The following is a 13257-nucleotide window of genomic DNA, read 5'->3' as shown; positions in this document are numbered from 1 at the left end:
ACAGTGGACCACAAACGGACAACGTGCGGCCTTCGAGAAAAAGAATAAAAACCCCACCCTGCGCACTACTGCGTGTACCACGGTACCAGGTCTCACACCCAAGCAGGGTTAGGTACTTGTGCTGCACAAAAGGCTTTGTACTTTCCAATGGATGACAGTGACTATAGACATTCAGTAATGGCGTGGGGACTCTGAAACGTGTGTAAACCTTGACCAGGGTGTCAAGTCGCCGTGCAGTAAATAAGGATTACAGTAAATAAAGCAATGGCGAACGGAACATTTTCGCGACCCAGTGTACACACATTACGCCCGAGACGAGAGGAAACTCATTTGTACCAGCGTGAGACAAGTGTTTCTGGAACCGTGACACAATCAGACATTCATTATTATTAATTGAGAGGAAAGTGATGTATTTACATGTATTTGACTCGGATCGAATTTACTGCTCACCTCAGCGACTGGTTTCAACACCACTCGCCCCCTGCTAGACGACCTCAGCTCTGTCCAGGTCTGTTTCCAGTAGTGGAGTTCAGCATCATCCAGTTTACTCCAAACAGGAAAAAAAATGTGGCAGCAGTGGCTCACGTTTAGTAATGAGTCATTCTGTTCCATTACTTCTACATGTTACATTTATCTGACACTTTTCTCCAAAGTGACTTACAACATTAAGGTATTACCCAACCATTCATACAGCTGGGTAATTTTACTGAAGCAATTTAAGGTAAACACCTTGCTCATGGGTACTACAGCTAGAGGTGAGGCTGGAACCTGCAGATGCAAAGGCAGCAGCTCTAACCACTACACTACCAGCAGTCCCACAGTTCTACTTGTGAGATGTGATACTGTGTACTAACAGTGTATTAACAGTGTACTTGTGCTGCTATGCTGGACAGGAGTCTTGTCAAAGTACCTGGTACTTTCAGTGTCTAAAAACTTAACCGTTTCTGAAAACAGCTCTCAACCACGATACAAAAACCTGGGCACACGTGACAGGCAACGTCTGCTAACTGTTTTACACTGATGTTGTGGAACAATTTTTGGACTTTTGGTTGTGTAGGAGGGGTGTGGTGGCACAGGGGGTTGGACCACAGTCCTGCTCTCCGGTGGGTCTGGGGTTCGAGTCCCGCTTGGGGTGCCTTGCGACGGCCTGGCTTCCCGTCCTGGGTGTGTCCCCTCCCCCTCCGGCCTTACGCCCTGTGTTGCCGGGTTGGCTCCGGTTCCCTGTGGCCCCATATGGGGCAAGTGGTTCTGAGAATGTGTGTGTGGTTGTGTAGTTGTGATGTGGGTAGCAATGAAAGTCTGGATGCGCAGTTACAACAAACATATAGCCTAGTAAAAGTGGAACTCGAAAAACACTGAAGTGATATGCTAGTGCTATGTTACACAGAAATCAAACATTAAAAGTATATCACAACAATGAAACTGTATTATAACACTTGTTTATTGCTATATTGAAATTTTCAAGATGTATTTTTTATACCACGCCTGCCCTTACATTCACACTTTCGGACTTACTCTGATATTGGATGCAAAAGTGATGATGAATAATTTAGACATTGAAATTATTTTGTGCTCCTGTAAAGTGACAAAACGTTATTGCAGTTTCTTTTTAAAACCCACAATCTGTAGCGCCTCTCTCTCTCTCTCACACACACACTGAATGGACCAAAGAAGAAGCGACAATTTTTCCTTAAAAAATACAGATCTGGCCTGAACGCGACATTACAAATTAGACATAAGAAAACAGAGAAACGGCTGCCCCTCGGCAACCCTGTCTCTCACACACGTGTGCAGCGCGCGCGCGCACACACACACACACACACACACACACACACACACACACACACACACAGAGAGTTAAGCTGGATAAAAATATAAGGGCCACGCCTGGAAATGGGATGCAGTATCAGCCGCTTTGAGACAACCTCTGGCGTCCCTCATTAGCCCCGCTAATTGCAACCTCATTTGTTAATTAATTTCGAAACTAGAGCCGTTCATCTAAAAATAATTCTCATTTTTCCCTCCATTCCTTGAAGCAGTGAATCGGAGGGCTGCTTTGAGTCGCTACTGGAATGTGTGGAGAGGGCCCTAAGTGTAGAGAAAGAATTACTGAGCGCGCCCAATTTATGTTCCCCATTTGTTGGTGCTGTTCACGTCCAACGTGCTCTAATATGACAAGAGGTGACCTGAGCGGACACACACACACACACACACACACACACACACACACACACACACTAGGATAGTGCAATGTTCAGAGGTTGTATGTGCGGCCCCACCATCCAATCAGGTTATCATGTACATAGAATTACTCTGTCCTAAATGTAGATGTACTATTGCATTTTGACAGGTTTCACTGACCCCCCCATATATCCATTACCCAAAATGCTTACATTAGGACCATTATGCTAAATGGACAGAAAGCACTTCAAGTAATTCTATATCTACTGCCCACGGCCTCCAGGACCTCCATGTCTACTCGCTGATCTCGAGGATGAGGTCGTCGCCCTCCAGGCTGCTGTCGGGCTTCACGTACACCTTGGCCACGGTGCCGGAGAGCGGGGAGTTCACCACCGTCTCCATCTTCATGGCACTGAGCACGCAGAGTGGCTGTCCTTTCTCCACCTTTTGGCCTTCTTTCACCTTCACCTCCACCACCTTCCCCGGCATGGGCGCTCCGACCTGCCCCCTCATGTCCTTCAGGGCCTTGGGGTGGAAGTGCATCTCCTGAGCAGGACACCGGGGGAACAATGTTAATGAGGTGGACACATGCCTCATTGCTTCTTCATTTCAATTCCCTCGGCACACGTCCAATTGGACAAGTGCTCCATACAAATCTAACTGGCTTAGAGTACAAGAGGACATTTGTAACTGTGAAACTCTCCCTCTACACACACATCACACCCTGGTTTACTACACACCAGCTTATGACACTTCCATTTCACGAGCAGGTTTGAACCCTGAATTCCATTTAAGAGCTACTTCCCACACTCAAGAGGAATGCCTTAAGGGCAAAAAATTATTACTGCGTCGTATAATGCGGAGGAAACACAGATTGTGAGTAACATCAGAGCCACAACACGAGTCTCGTCCTGCTGTCTCAGTTCTTCAGTGCCAACCAGACCACATTTAAGTCTCTTGTAATTGGGACATGTGTTGCATGTGTTTTATTTTATGCATTTGATTTGTCAAATCATCTGTGTAATGACACGTAGGTAAGAGAAATGAAGCCCCAAAATCTCAGGGACCTTAATGAGCTCAAAGAGTTGACTGTTGACGTGGCACCTTTCACTCAGCGTCTGCGTTGTTTACAGTGCCACTTAAGGAGACTCCGGCACAAGCAAAGGCTCGTGAGCTTTCCAAAGAGTTAATGCCACCCCTTACTTACCATTATTTTCTTTATTAGAGTTGTAATTTCGAGTGTTTAGTTACGCTTCTGAAGTTTTCATTGTATTTGTTTCGCTGTGCTGCAAATCTTCTGCAAGGTTAGTATGTGTCTCCAACACACTAAAAAGTTGTTTCCACTTCATCATCAAATCTATGTCCAGTGTCCATGTGCCCATCACCCAGTTAGCTGAATTAGCACTGGACAGGAAAGCCGAGAGCTGGGGAGTCACAAGCCTTAGGAGGCACTTGAACAAAGAGTAACAGAGCTGCCTGGTTGGGCTGTGTTCCCATAAGCGGCACCGATGTAGCTTTGTCCGTTTTTATGATCAACGTGGCTTTACTGTCATTTCAACCATATAAAACTGGTACAGTATACAGTGAAACTAAACGTTCCTCCAGGATCAGGTGATAATTCGACACTGGAACTATTATCCTGTTTTAGTAATTGTTGTAACGTCTAGTGCTATTTGCACAAGTTTTGCACATGTGCATTTTAGGTAGTCTGTGTCGCTAACTGTGAATGTTTTATGTAGCACCACGGTCCTGGAGGAACGTGGTCTCATTTCACCGTGTACTGTACCAGATGTATATGGTTGAAATGACAAAGTCTTTCTTGACTCCAATTTTGCATATTTTGGGGAAAAACAAGTGCATTTTTGCCTCGGAACTACACTATAATTCTCCCCCCATTTAAAAAGACTGGTAATTTATCCCTTGACTTATGAGAATTTGATGTATGAGCAGTTCTCAGGAATGTGTTCCACTCAAATGGGCGGAGAGTGGTATGTATGTAGACATAAAATAAGTGCTTTCAAAGCACAGAAATAACAATGTAAACAATCCCACAAGACATGCAACATGCAGGATTGTCACGTGGCCCTTGGTCGAGAGCTGCCAACACCACGGTCCACTCCCTGAGAGAGAGTCCATACACTGTAAACTGTCTCTCCCTGAACAGATGGACAATTCCTATGAGAAATAACAAAGGTTTGAAACAGCCTTCCTGACACTGGGCCAGACACGGGCCATATGCAGAGCCATAACGGACTTGAGCATTAAACATTATTGTAGGGGCGGCAGAGCCTTGAACCTGAGCTGAAGAACCAAGAGAGCGCATTGTGGCGCTAATGAGATTAACGATATACATGCAGTGCAATAAGAGCCATCAATCCTCGCCACAATGGAGTCCCACAGAGAGCTCCCGGGGGCCTTTGTCGGCAAGGGCTTAACCGCTGGCACTAACACTGACGGATCCTTTCTCAAGTCAGAGCCTGCCGGTACCTGGAGGGATGGACCACAGGGTGACAGACAACCGAGCGGCAGCGAGAGCAGCTCTGTCAATTAATTAACCCAGGGACTTGCCTCGAACGGGCCGGATCTCCGGGTTTCCAGCAACAGACTGGAAATAAGAGGAGCCAGGGCTGCCTCGGCGCCCAGAGCGGTACACGATGTGACAGCCTGGAAGAATGTGCTTGTGTGTGTTCCCTGCATTAAACAGCATGCCCTCAGCCTGCTGAGTGATGCTCACACTGAAGAGGGAGCAGAAGAGGGAACACTTGCTGCACACCAGGCAGAACCAAAGCTATCTGCGGCACATTACTTAGTATCAACTTTGCTGTGGTGATGCGAAAGCCCCAGAACACACACACACTTTGGGCCCTCCCCGTGTCTTCACATTGGCTATGCATGAGAGCTCTAGAAATGGCCTGAGGAAGCAGGTACTAACAGCAGAGAAAGGGCAGATTTAGCTGCCTGCATCCCCCATGCGCTCTGTGGGAACTGCGCCGGGACTCACATCTTTAAGCGGACACTATCTTACGAGGCAGAATTTGGGCTGGTTAAGGACTCTAACTCCTGTAGACACAGCAGCAGGGTGGGAGTAGGGGCAAAGATACCTTCATGGCCAATGCATCCTTGACCAGAACGGACCGCAACTGGCCATTGAGCTCAAAAAAGACCTCCCTCTGACCAGCCTTGTTCAGATCCCCAAGGGCTAGGGCTTTGATGTGGAGGGTCTTTCCTCTCTCCAGCTCCACCTGAGAGAAAGACAGAAGAAGAGAGCAGAAGCGAAGTCAACTGCCCGCAAGTCTGCACACTGATCAGGACACCGAGAGAGATCATCTGTGTGTTCTGTCCTGCTGCAGCTACACTGTACCGTAGTATAGTCAGACAGTCCACCACGTTAACCAGTTCAACCTGAACCTTTGACTCTGTGAGAGATTAGTTAAGACATTTGACTAGTTGAAATTTGTGGAAACAGGTGGCTTGGTCCTTGAATAGAACTATGTGCAGTGCTCTGTGTCAGCCTGGGATACTCTATAAAAATAAATTGCATCAAATTGAATTGAATTGAACTGAGCTGAGTTGAAGTGAACAAAAACAAAAGATTCTAGGGCCTCTCAGGACTGGATTTCAAGAGCACAGCTCAGTATTGTTGTGGTAACTGCGATCCTGTCGCCCCCTTCCTCTGCCACCTGGGCAACGGGGTATCGGCATCACCCAAGAAGAACCTGGAGAACTGTGTTAACACTGATTCATTCTAAAGATACATGAAGTATCACTGCAGTAACAGCTGGTTTTACGCAGTATGGTTTTGAGTACTCATTAATTGTATAAAGGCAATTAATGAATAATTCATCTATCGGCACTGTTAGGAATAACTGTACATATTAATGTTTAGCAAATGACCTCAAACTCCTCAGCAATCTTAGGTCCGTCCAGGAAGAGGCGCGTGTTGAGACAGTCCACGGGGCCAAAGTTGGAGGTGAACTCCTTGAACTCCTGGAAGACTTTAGGGTACATGGCCGCCGACATTACATCCTCGGGGGTGATATCATCCCCGTGCTTTGCACGAAGCTTCTTCTCGAGGCAGTCAAAGTCCATGGGGGGCAGGGAGGCACCGGGTCGGCCCTCCACCCGAGGGAGGGACTTAAGCACCTGTTCAGGGAGATATAATGAAACAGTGAGACCGTACAAACCTATTGCTATTGCAATAATTGTTCTTTATTAAGTCAGTGCTCTTATACAATGGAACACGCTCTATATTGTATTACACGTTGCAAAGACAAATTAAACCCAAAGCCGCAGCAGACACCAGCAGACACAAGGCATTATAAAGGCATGAGCATCAGTAGGAGGCTGTCAGGAAGAACAACTGATCTGGGGACGCAGGACTCATTAAGTGGGTCCAGCAGAAGTCCAGCAAAAGATGCAACACAAGTTCACTATGATTCCAAAGGAACAGCCAAACAAAGGCAGGGGTTCCTGGAAGACCCTGAGCGGAACATCAACATATCATTCTGTGAACACTAACAACACACTGATGGCAACACCATTTGGCCGAACGTAAAGCCGCTCCACTGAACATTTAGTTTTCTTGAGCTTTGTGATGAATAAATAAGTACATAAATAATAGCAGACAGGAACAGGGGAAATACTTCAATAGAAATTAGCTTCTTCTCTGAACATATTAGGTATTCCTTGAGCCTAGTATTTCTCTGGATCAGCCCATAGTGCTACATGGCTCTACAATGCAACAGTAACTCCCTGGAAAGTAGAGAAGATGCACAAATCGTTCGCTGTTAACTGGACTTTCACAAAGCCCAGCACTCTTGTTTTCCTCACAATATTTCTCTATTGCAGTGGAAACAGGCAGCCATTGAGGCAGAGCAGTTTGAACACGGAGAACCCCTTTTGTTGGCTGTGGTTGGGTGTGGGAGGCCCTCAACAGCAGCTCATGTCCTGACAGTCCTGACAGCCCTCACATGACAAGCTGCCCTGTGAGCCGCCTGCATGTCAGCACGAATCTGTCTGCAAATCGGAAGGTAAATCCACAAACCGGGGAGTATAAATAACCCTGAATCAATAAGATACCAAGGCTGACAAACAGCTCCCATCAAACCTTTACAGCACTTCAATTAATCACATTCCTCAAATACATCACAGCAGTTCTCTGTTCTGTACTAGATAACTGCAGCCACTGCCTTCTAGGACCAGACACGAAGGTGAGGGATGCGACAAGCTGAAGGCCAACAGGATGACGCAAACGGCAGGTAGGGTCTGCTTATGTTGTGTTTGCAGGGGCAGCATTAGAGCCTGGCCAGCTGAGCTAAGGTCTGTGTATTTGTGGGAGTAGGACACTCCAGCTGTGGCCCACAAGAATCCTAATCGACTGCGTAACCCAAGACGGGGTCAACAAAGACAACAGATAAAGCAAAGAAATGTCTGAAGTATTACGGGCTCAACAAGTCGGCACTCATGATGGAGTTTGAGTAAATTTCACTGCAAATGATACCCTAAAGCATAATCTCTGCACTCTTTCAACTGAGCTTGTAAGAGAAATTGGTGAAACAGGTGCAGTGTTATGCGGTTCGTGAAATTGCCATATAAACTCTGTGGTCTGCTTGATAGCATTCACATTACCTCTCCGTGCCTAAATTTGGCTAATAGTACAATTTTTTTACTGATGTGTCTGCAATTACATATAAAATATATGAAGAGTGCTCTTTACTTTTAAGTGTTTGAAACCGGTCTGTGCCTTTTTTGTCGCTTCTTGCAGGGAGAAAATGGAAAAATTGCAGAGAGATGCTATTAGTTAAAGTGTTTGCGGTTCAAAGATTCAGTGGAATTTAAGTTCATTCTCTTTGTTCATTTAGAGTCGTCTGAGGCAATTAGAAGCAGGCAGTTAAAAATTCCCAGTGAAGAGGCCTGAGAGCGTGGCCCGGTGCCAGTGGGATGTGCTGCCTTTGACACAGGCTCTCAATCCTGCACAGATTTCCTTGTCCTCTGACCCCTGACCTGCTGCCACTGTAATTCCAATCACCTCCCACTTCTTTGTGTATGGTTAAGGGAACCTGTGGTGGTCAATTTGTATTTGTTTAGAGTCTGCCACAGAGGCTTATAAAAGGGCTACCATATTATAATCAAGGTGGTTTGCTATTTTTAACGGTCACACTGGGACATCCGGTGGCGTAGTGGTTAAAGTTGCAACCTTCCACTCTGAGGACCTAGGTTTGAATCCCATCCCTCCTGCTGTACTATCCATGATCAAGGTACTTACCCTGAACCACTTCAGTGAAAATTACCTGGCTGTAGTATGTTGTCAGTTTGGGAGAAAATAAATTCAAGTATATATGTATTGCAATTGCAGGAACTACTATTCATGTGTGTAGCAGTGCAGTTACTAGTCAGAGTAATGCAGCTGAAGTTACATATTGGTTCAGGACACAGTTCTATTATTTCGAAATCTTTCAGAAAACGAGAAAAAAAAGAGGTTCTTGTGTTGATAGCTGCTCCTTAAGTAAGATTAAGTGTACTTCTGAGGATGTTTTTCTATTATGCGAAACTCCCTGGACACCCAGAGTAAGACTCTACCCAGCGTCTTGGGCAATTGAGATTTCCCGTAATAAAGGCTCTTTTCCCGTAACGCCACTTGCAATGTATCAGATGGTCAAGTAGCACCTCATTTTACAGGACAAAAGAGACTAAGAAATGTAATGACACAGTTCAGACAATGGTTACAGAAACCAGAGTAAAAGCCATTATGTTGTTTTTAACAGTAAAGGCCATCTCTCGCATTGTGTAAGACACAATCCCAGCAGCGGCGGCGATAGCCATAGAGGATCATTTCTTAATGGCTGAGCCAACACAAATAGGTTCTGTTCTATTATGAGCCAGCGGGATCTTTAGGAACGGCTCATAAAGGTTAGCCGTTTTGTGTTTTCAGGCCCTATTTGCCAGCTCCTGAGCAGCGCACACTTCTCTCTCTCACTTTAGAGGAAAACTGCAGGAGTTAGAAGGTACAGCAGATGAATCTCAGAGGGAGTCTACATTGCACTATACACAATAAAATAATGTTGGAACCAGTTACAGGGCATCCCAATGTTCATTCTTTAGAGAGGTTACAGGAGAAACATAAGCAAGAAATTAAAAAGATCAAAACTGTTTTATCTGATAAGGGCATTATTATTAGCACAGCTCTTATTAATAAAGAAGTTAAGATCACAGATCTATAACCTGACGTTTATAAATTGAAAGTCCAGATGGGGCCCTGTTGGGCCCAGCTTAAAAGGACTGACTTCTCTAACAGTGACAGCACATGAAATGGGCTTCTTTAGGTGCAAGTGTCAGCTAAGTAGTTTTCAACAACAACAAAATGGTTTTCAAAGGCTAAATGTGTGCTGCTTCTGCTGCTGCTGCTCACATTCAAAATCCTGCAGTGTCCAGTGCCAGACCACACAGAAGAGGAACATCAGAGTGGTACCAGCAGTACCAGAACTGAATCTGTCACAAAGCTACTGGTAAACAACATTTGATCTCCTCAAGAATTTCAGGGTGCCATGTTGTCTGAAACCCCCCTCCTCCATGTCCCCAGTGATTCCCTCCGTCAATAATCCGTATCATCCAAGTGGATTAATATTCCACTTCATTACAAGTCTACTGCCAAGTGTTTCTCTGGAGACCTACCGCTGGGAGAGGAAACTCCTTAAATACCAGGCACATTTCGAGTCTTTTGCAGCACCACACGGTTTGCTTGCCAACAGCTGGGTTCGAAACAATTAGGTCGAAATTTCACCTAGGACAACTTCTGGAAAAAGCACCTCCGCTTGCAAATATATTCATGAAGGGGAAAACAACAACATTTGTAGCGGGGGGGGAAATTCCCTTGTCTCTAGAAATAAACGTTACTGCTACTGCTCAGTATGATACCATTTTAAAAGAGTACAGCAGGGTCAGCTTTGACTCACATCATGGTGACTTTAGTGAAAATGAAAATGAAGGTAACATGGCAGGACAAATGTAAAGAGCTGTCATTACTGGAGCCTTGCAAGTGGGGTGAGAATTAAGTTAATCCCGGGGACTGTGTCATCCTTACTGCTGTTTAGCTCCAAGCAGAACAGGGCAGCCAGTTCTCTTTGGCAACAAATTTCCTTTAATCACTCTCTCTGACATAAATAATAAATGCTGCCCATAATTTCTCATACATATATATATATATATATATTACATTATTATTCATCATTCCTCATTTATCTTGCCCTTACGCAATGGTTAGGTTAACGTGGCTACTTTAAGCCTGACAAGTAAAATTACAGTTGGAAATCCTTTTCTCGGATAGTATTAGCTGCGTTAAAAGGTTGGCATACAATAATAATTCAATAGAAGACATTAATTATATGCTGCATCATGGCATATATACCATGCCAGAGTTAAAATATGAATTCAGGAAGTAATGTGGCTTGCCTGAGTGCATACACATCGAATTTCATTTAGCAACTGTGCCTTACACTAATATAATCAACAGTGTGGGCTAAACAAGAGTAAAAACACTAGTACTAATTTAAGAACATAAATAATACCCAACAATTAGGCACTGCAGTCCTCTAGCAATCAATAAGTAACACTGACATTTCCCTCTCCTGCAATTCATTTTAAATGACTTTTCAAAGTTTTTAAGAAGTTGCAGATTTTGACATATTGATCTCACTATGGTATGCACAGGATCCACGTGGAGTTAAAGGAGAAATAACTGCTTTGGCTTAGATGAAAATTCTTTGAAATATGGAATTTTACTCATATTTTAAACATACCTTCACACTGGATATATAAAATATGCCACTCTGCACAAAAAACGACATCTTCATAAAAGTGACAGTCTTTGACAGGTTACATAATATGTTCTGAATCAAACTTGCAAAACTGAACAGTCATAAGTTCTTCTGCAGAACTTATGGCAGCTGTTCAGCTGCACTTCACGACAACGGTAGCTGACATTTCTGTTCAGTACCAGGTAGTGTCACTTGTGTCACTGCAACCTGCACCAACCAAGGCTACACACCGAGGATCACCCCCACACTCGTTCTGCTGCTCACAGTTCAGTAAGGGTGGAGAGAGGGCCTTAACGAAGAGACCTCTCTATGACAAACTTGGAGTTCTAGAAGCTAACATGATGCTACTCAGCCAGAGGGAGGGCTAGCCAGGAGATTCAGAGAACCTGCTTTTGGAGGAGGAGTCCTCAGTTAGGGAAATGTGACATTCTCAGAACACACACACTGAAACATGCCTTTTGGCTAGGTTAGGGATTTTACACTGTTGAAGCACTGCACTGAACGCATATGCAACCTCAAGGGTAGGGTGGTGAGACAAAAGATAAGGTGGACAGCAGGGCTTAGACATCAAGTGTAAGGGAATGAAAGGGAAGGCTGAGGTGAGGAAGGCACAGTATGGTATCTTGAAACACAACAGTGAGCTAATACATAAGGATGTCTTCTGCATTTCCTTGGCCAAAAACAGCAGGGCAGTGTGCTGGGGGCACCAGATGGAGTGGTGAACTGTGTGTAGTTCAGTGCTGGTTGGGGGCTACCTTACCTTGGACCTGAAGGGCTCAGGGAACCCCCCGTGTGGGATGCCAATGTGACCCTGTAGGAACTCCACCACAGATAGCGGGAAGGAGAGTTCATCTGCTCGCTGCTCCACCTCCTCACGTGTCAGTGAGTTCTGCACCATGAACTGGGCCAGGTCACCTACGATCTTAGAGGATGGGGTCACCTAAGGGACAAATGGGCAATATATAAGCTCCTTCAGGGTGTCTGCAATAGTACTATGAGATTTTTGAGATGCTGACAGAGAAAAGTGATCTGAAGCATCATGCAGAGAGACAGAAAAAAGTGAACAAAGTGACAAGAAATGAAGAAATAGAACTGAATTGAAAAAGTCAGTTCCCAACCCCAAGCCTGCCCTAAACCTCTGTGGCTGAAAAGAATTAAAAAGCATTGTGAATAAAGTGTACAGTAAAGGCTCATACTCAGAGTGAATCTAAGTTGCTTTGGAGAAAAGTGTCTGCAAAGTGAATAAATCACTGAAAAGTGTCAACAATGACAATGCACAGTGAAACAACGAGTAGCCCTGGTGCCTTGCAGTTCCTGGACTGGGCATAGGTGTCAATCTGCCTCAGTCTTTGTGAAGTTTGCATGTTCTTCCTGTAATCATTTGGGTTTCCTCCAGGTGCTCTGGTTTCTTCCGTCAGCCCAAAGATGCATTTCAGGTCAACTGGTGACTCTAAATTGCCTGTAAAGTGGGTGTGTGTGAGTGACTGTGTGTGTGATCACTCTGTACTGGACTAATGTCCCATCGGGGGTACTCTACTATACACCATATGTTTACTGAAGAACCTTTGGACCAATGTGAACCTTCACTGGACAAGCAGCCTACTGATTTGTTACTAATAAAGGGATGTGTTCACAATGCTCGAATTTGTGGAATGAAATAAAAAACCTGACAAGACTGTCTACCATCCTGACCTGAGAATTTAAAACAATCGGCCTGTTCTTTTAAACTAAAACAAGCAACACGATAAGAGCGATATTTAAAAAAAAAAAAAAAAATCTAAGAGCACTTTGGAAAAAAATATTTGAATGGTGTCTAATTTCAAAAGCTCTATGAATGAAAAAAAGTGTTTATGATATTGAAAGCAGCCAGACAAGCAAGAGATTATGTATACAGCTTCAACAGCCTAAGGGACAGTGGGTAATTGGACTGTAAGAGTACAATTAGGGAGATAAAGGGACGAGATAAGGCAGGAAACACGCGGGGAAACTGAGGAACATTAAAAGACTTTCCATTAAGAACCATATCGAGATGCAAACATTTATTTGTATAAATCATCGTGAATTTGGAGCCGACACAACGAAATCATTGTTTTCCATTTAAAAAAGAGCATTATTTTACCTACCCTGAATTTAATATATGCTTCGGCAATAGCTGCTTTAGCCCAGAGTGTCGATAAAGTGTGAGGAAATGACCCTTCTGCAGGGATCGTGCAATATGCACAGAGAGGGAGCAAGAGAAGGAAACAAAGAGAAAGACAATGGA

General features: G+C 44.5%; 1 protein-coding gene across 2 annotated transcripts in view; it reads right to left on the bottom strand.

The window, feature by feature from the left end:
- Positions 1–1422: 1422 nt before the first annotated feature.
- The window catches only part of pcxb (pyruvate carboxylase b), a 108162-nt gene continuing 96327 nt past the window's right edge, over positions 1423–13257 (bottom strand). For both annotated transcript variants that reach the window (XM_029257662.1, XM_029257663.1), the window contains exons 18-21: positions 11755–11934; positions 6076–6324; positions 5283–5423; positions 1423–2727 (exon numbers count right to left, since the gene is read on the bottom strand). In XM_029257662.1, the coding sequence (XP_029113495.1) occupies positions 2476–2727; positions 5283–5423; positions 6076–6324; positions 11755–11934 (822 nt within the window). In that variant the 3' untranslated portion in view covers positions 1423–2475. The remainder of the gene's footprint in view (positions 2728–5282; positions 5424–6075; positions 6325–11754; positions 11935–13257) is intronic.

This window comes from Scleropages formosus, chromosome 13 (assembly GCF_900964775.1).
Source record: "Scleropages formosus chromosome 13, fSclFor1.1, whole genome shotgun sequence".
Classification (NCBI taxonomy): domain Eukaryota; kingdom Metazoa; phylum Chordata; class Actinopteri; order Osteoglossiformes; family Osteoglossidae; genus Scleropages; species Scleropages formosus.
This window is presented reverse-complemented; position numbering and strand designations above follow the sequence as displayed.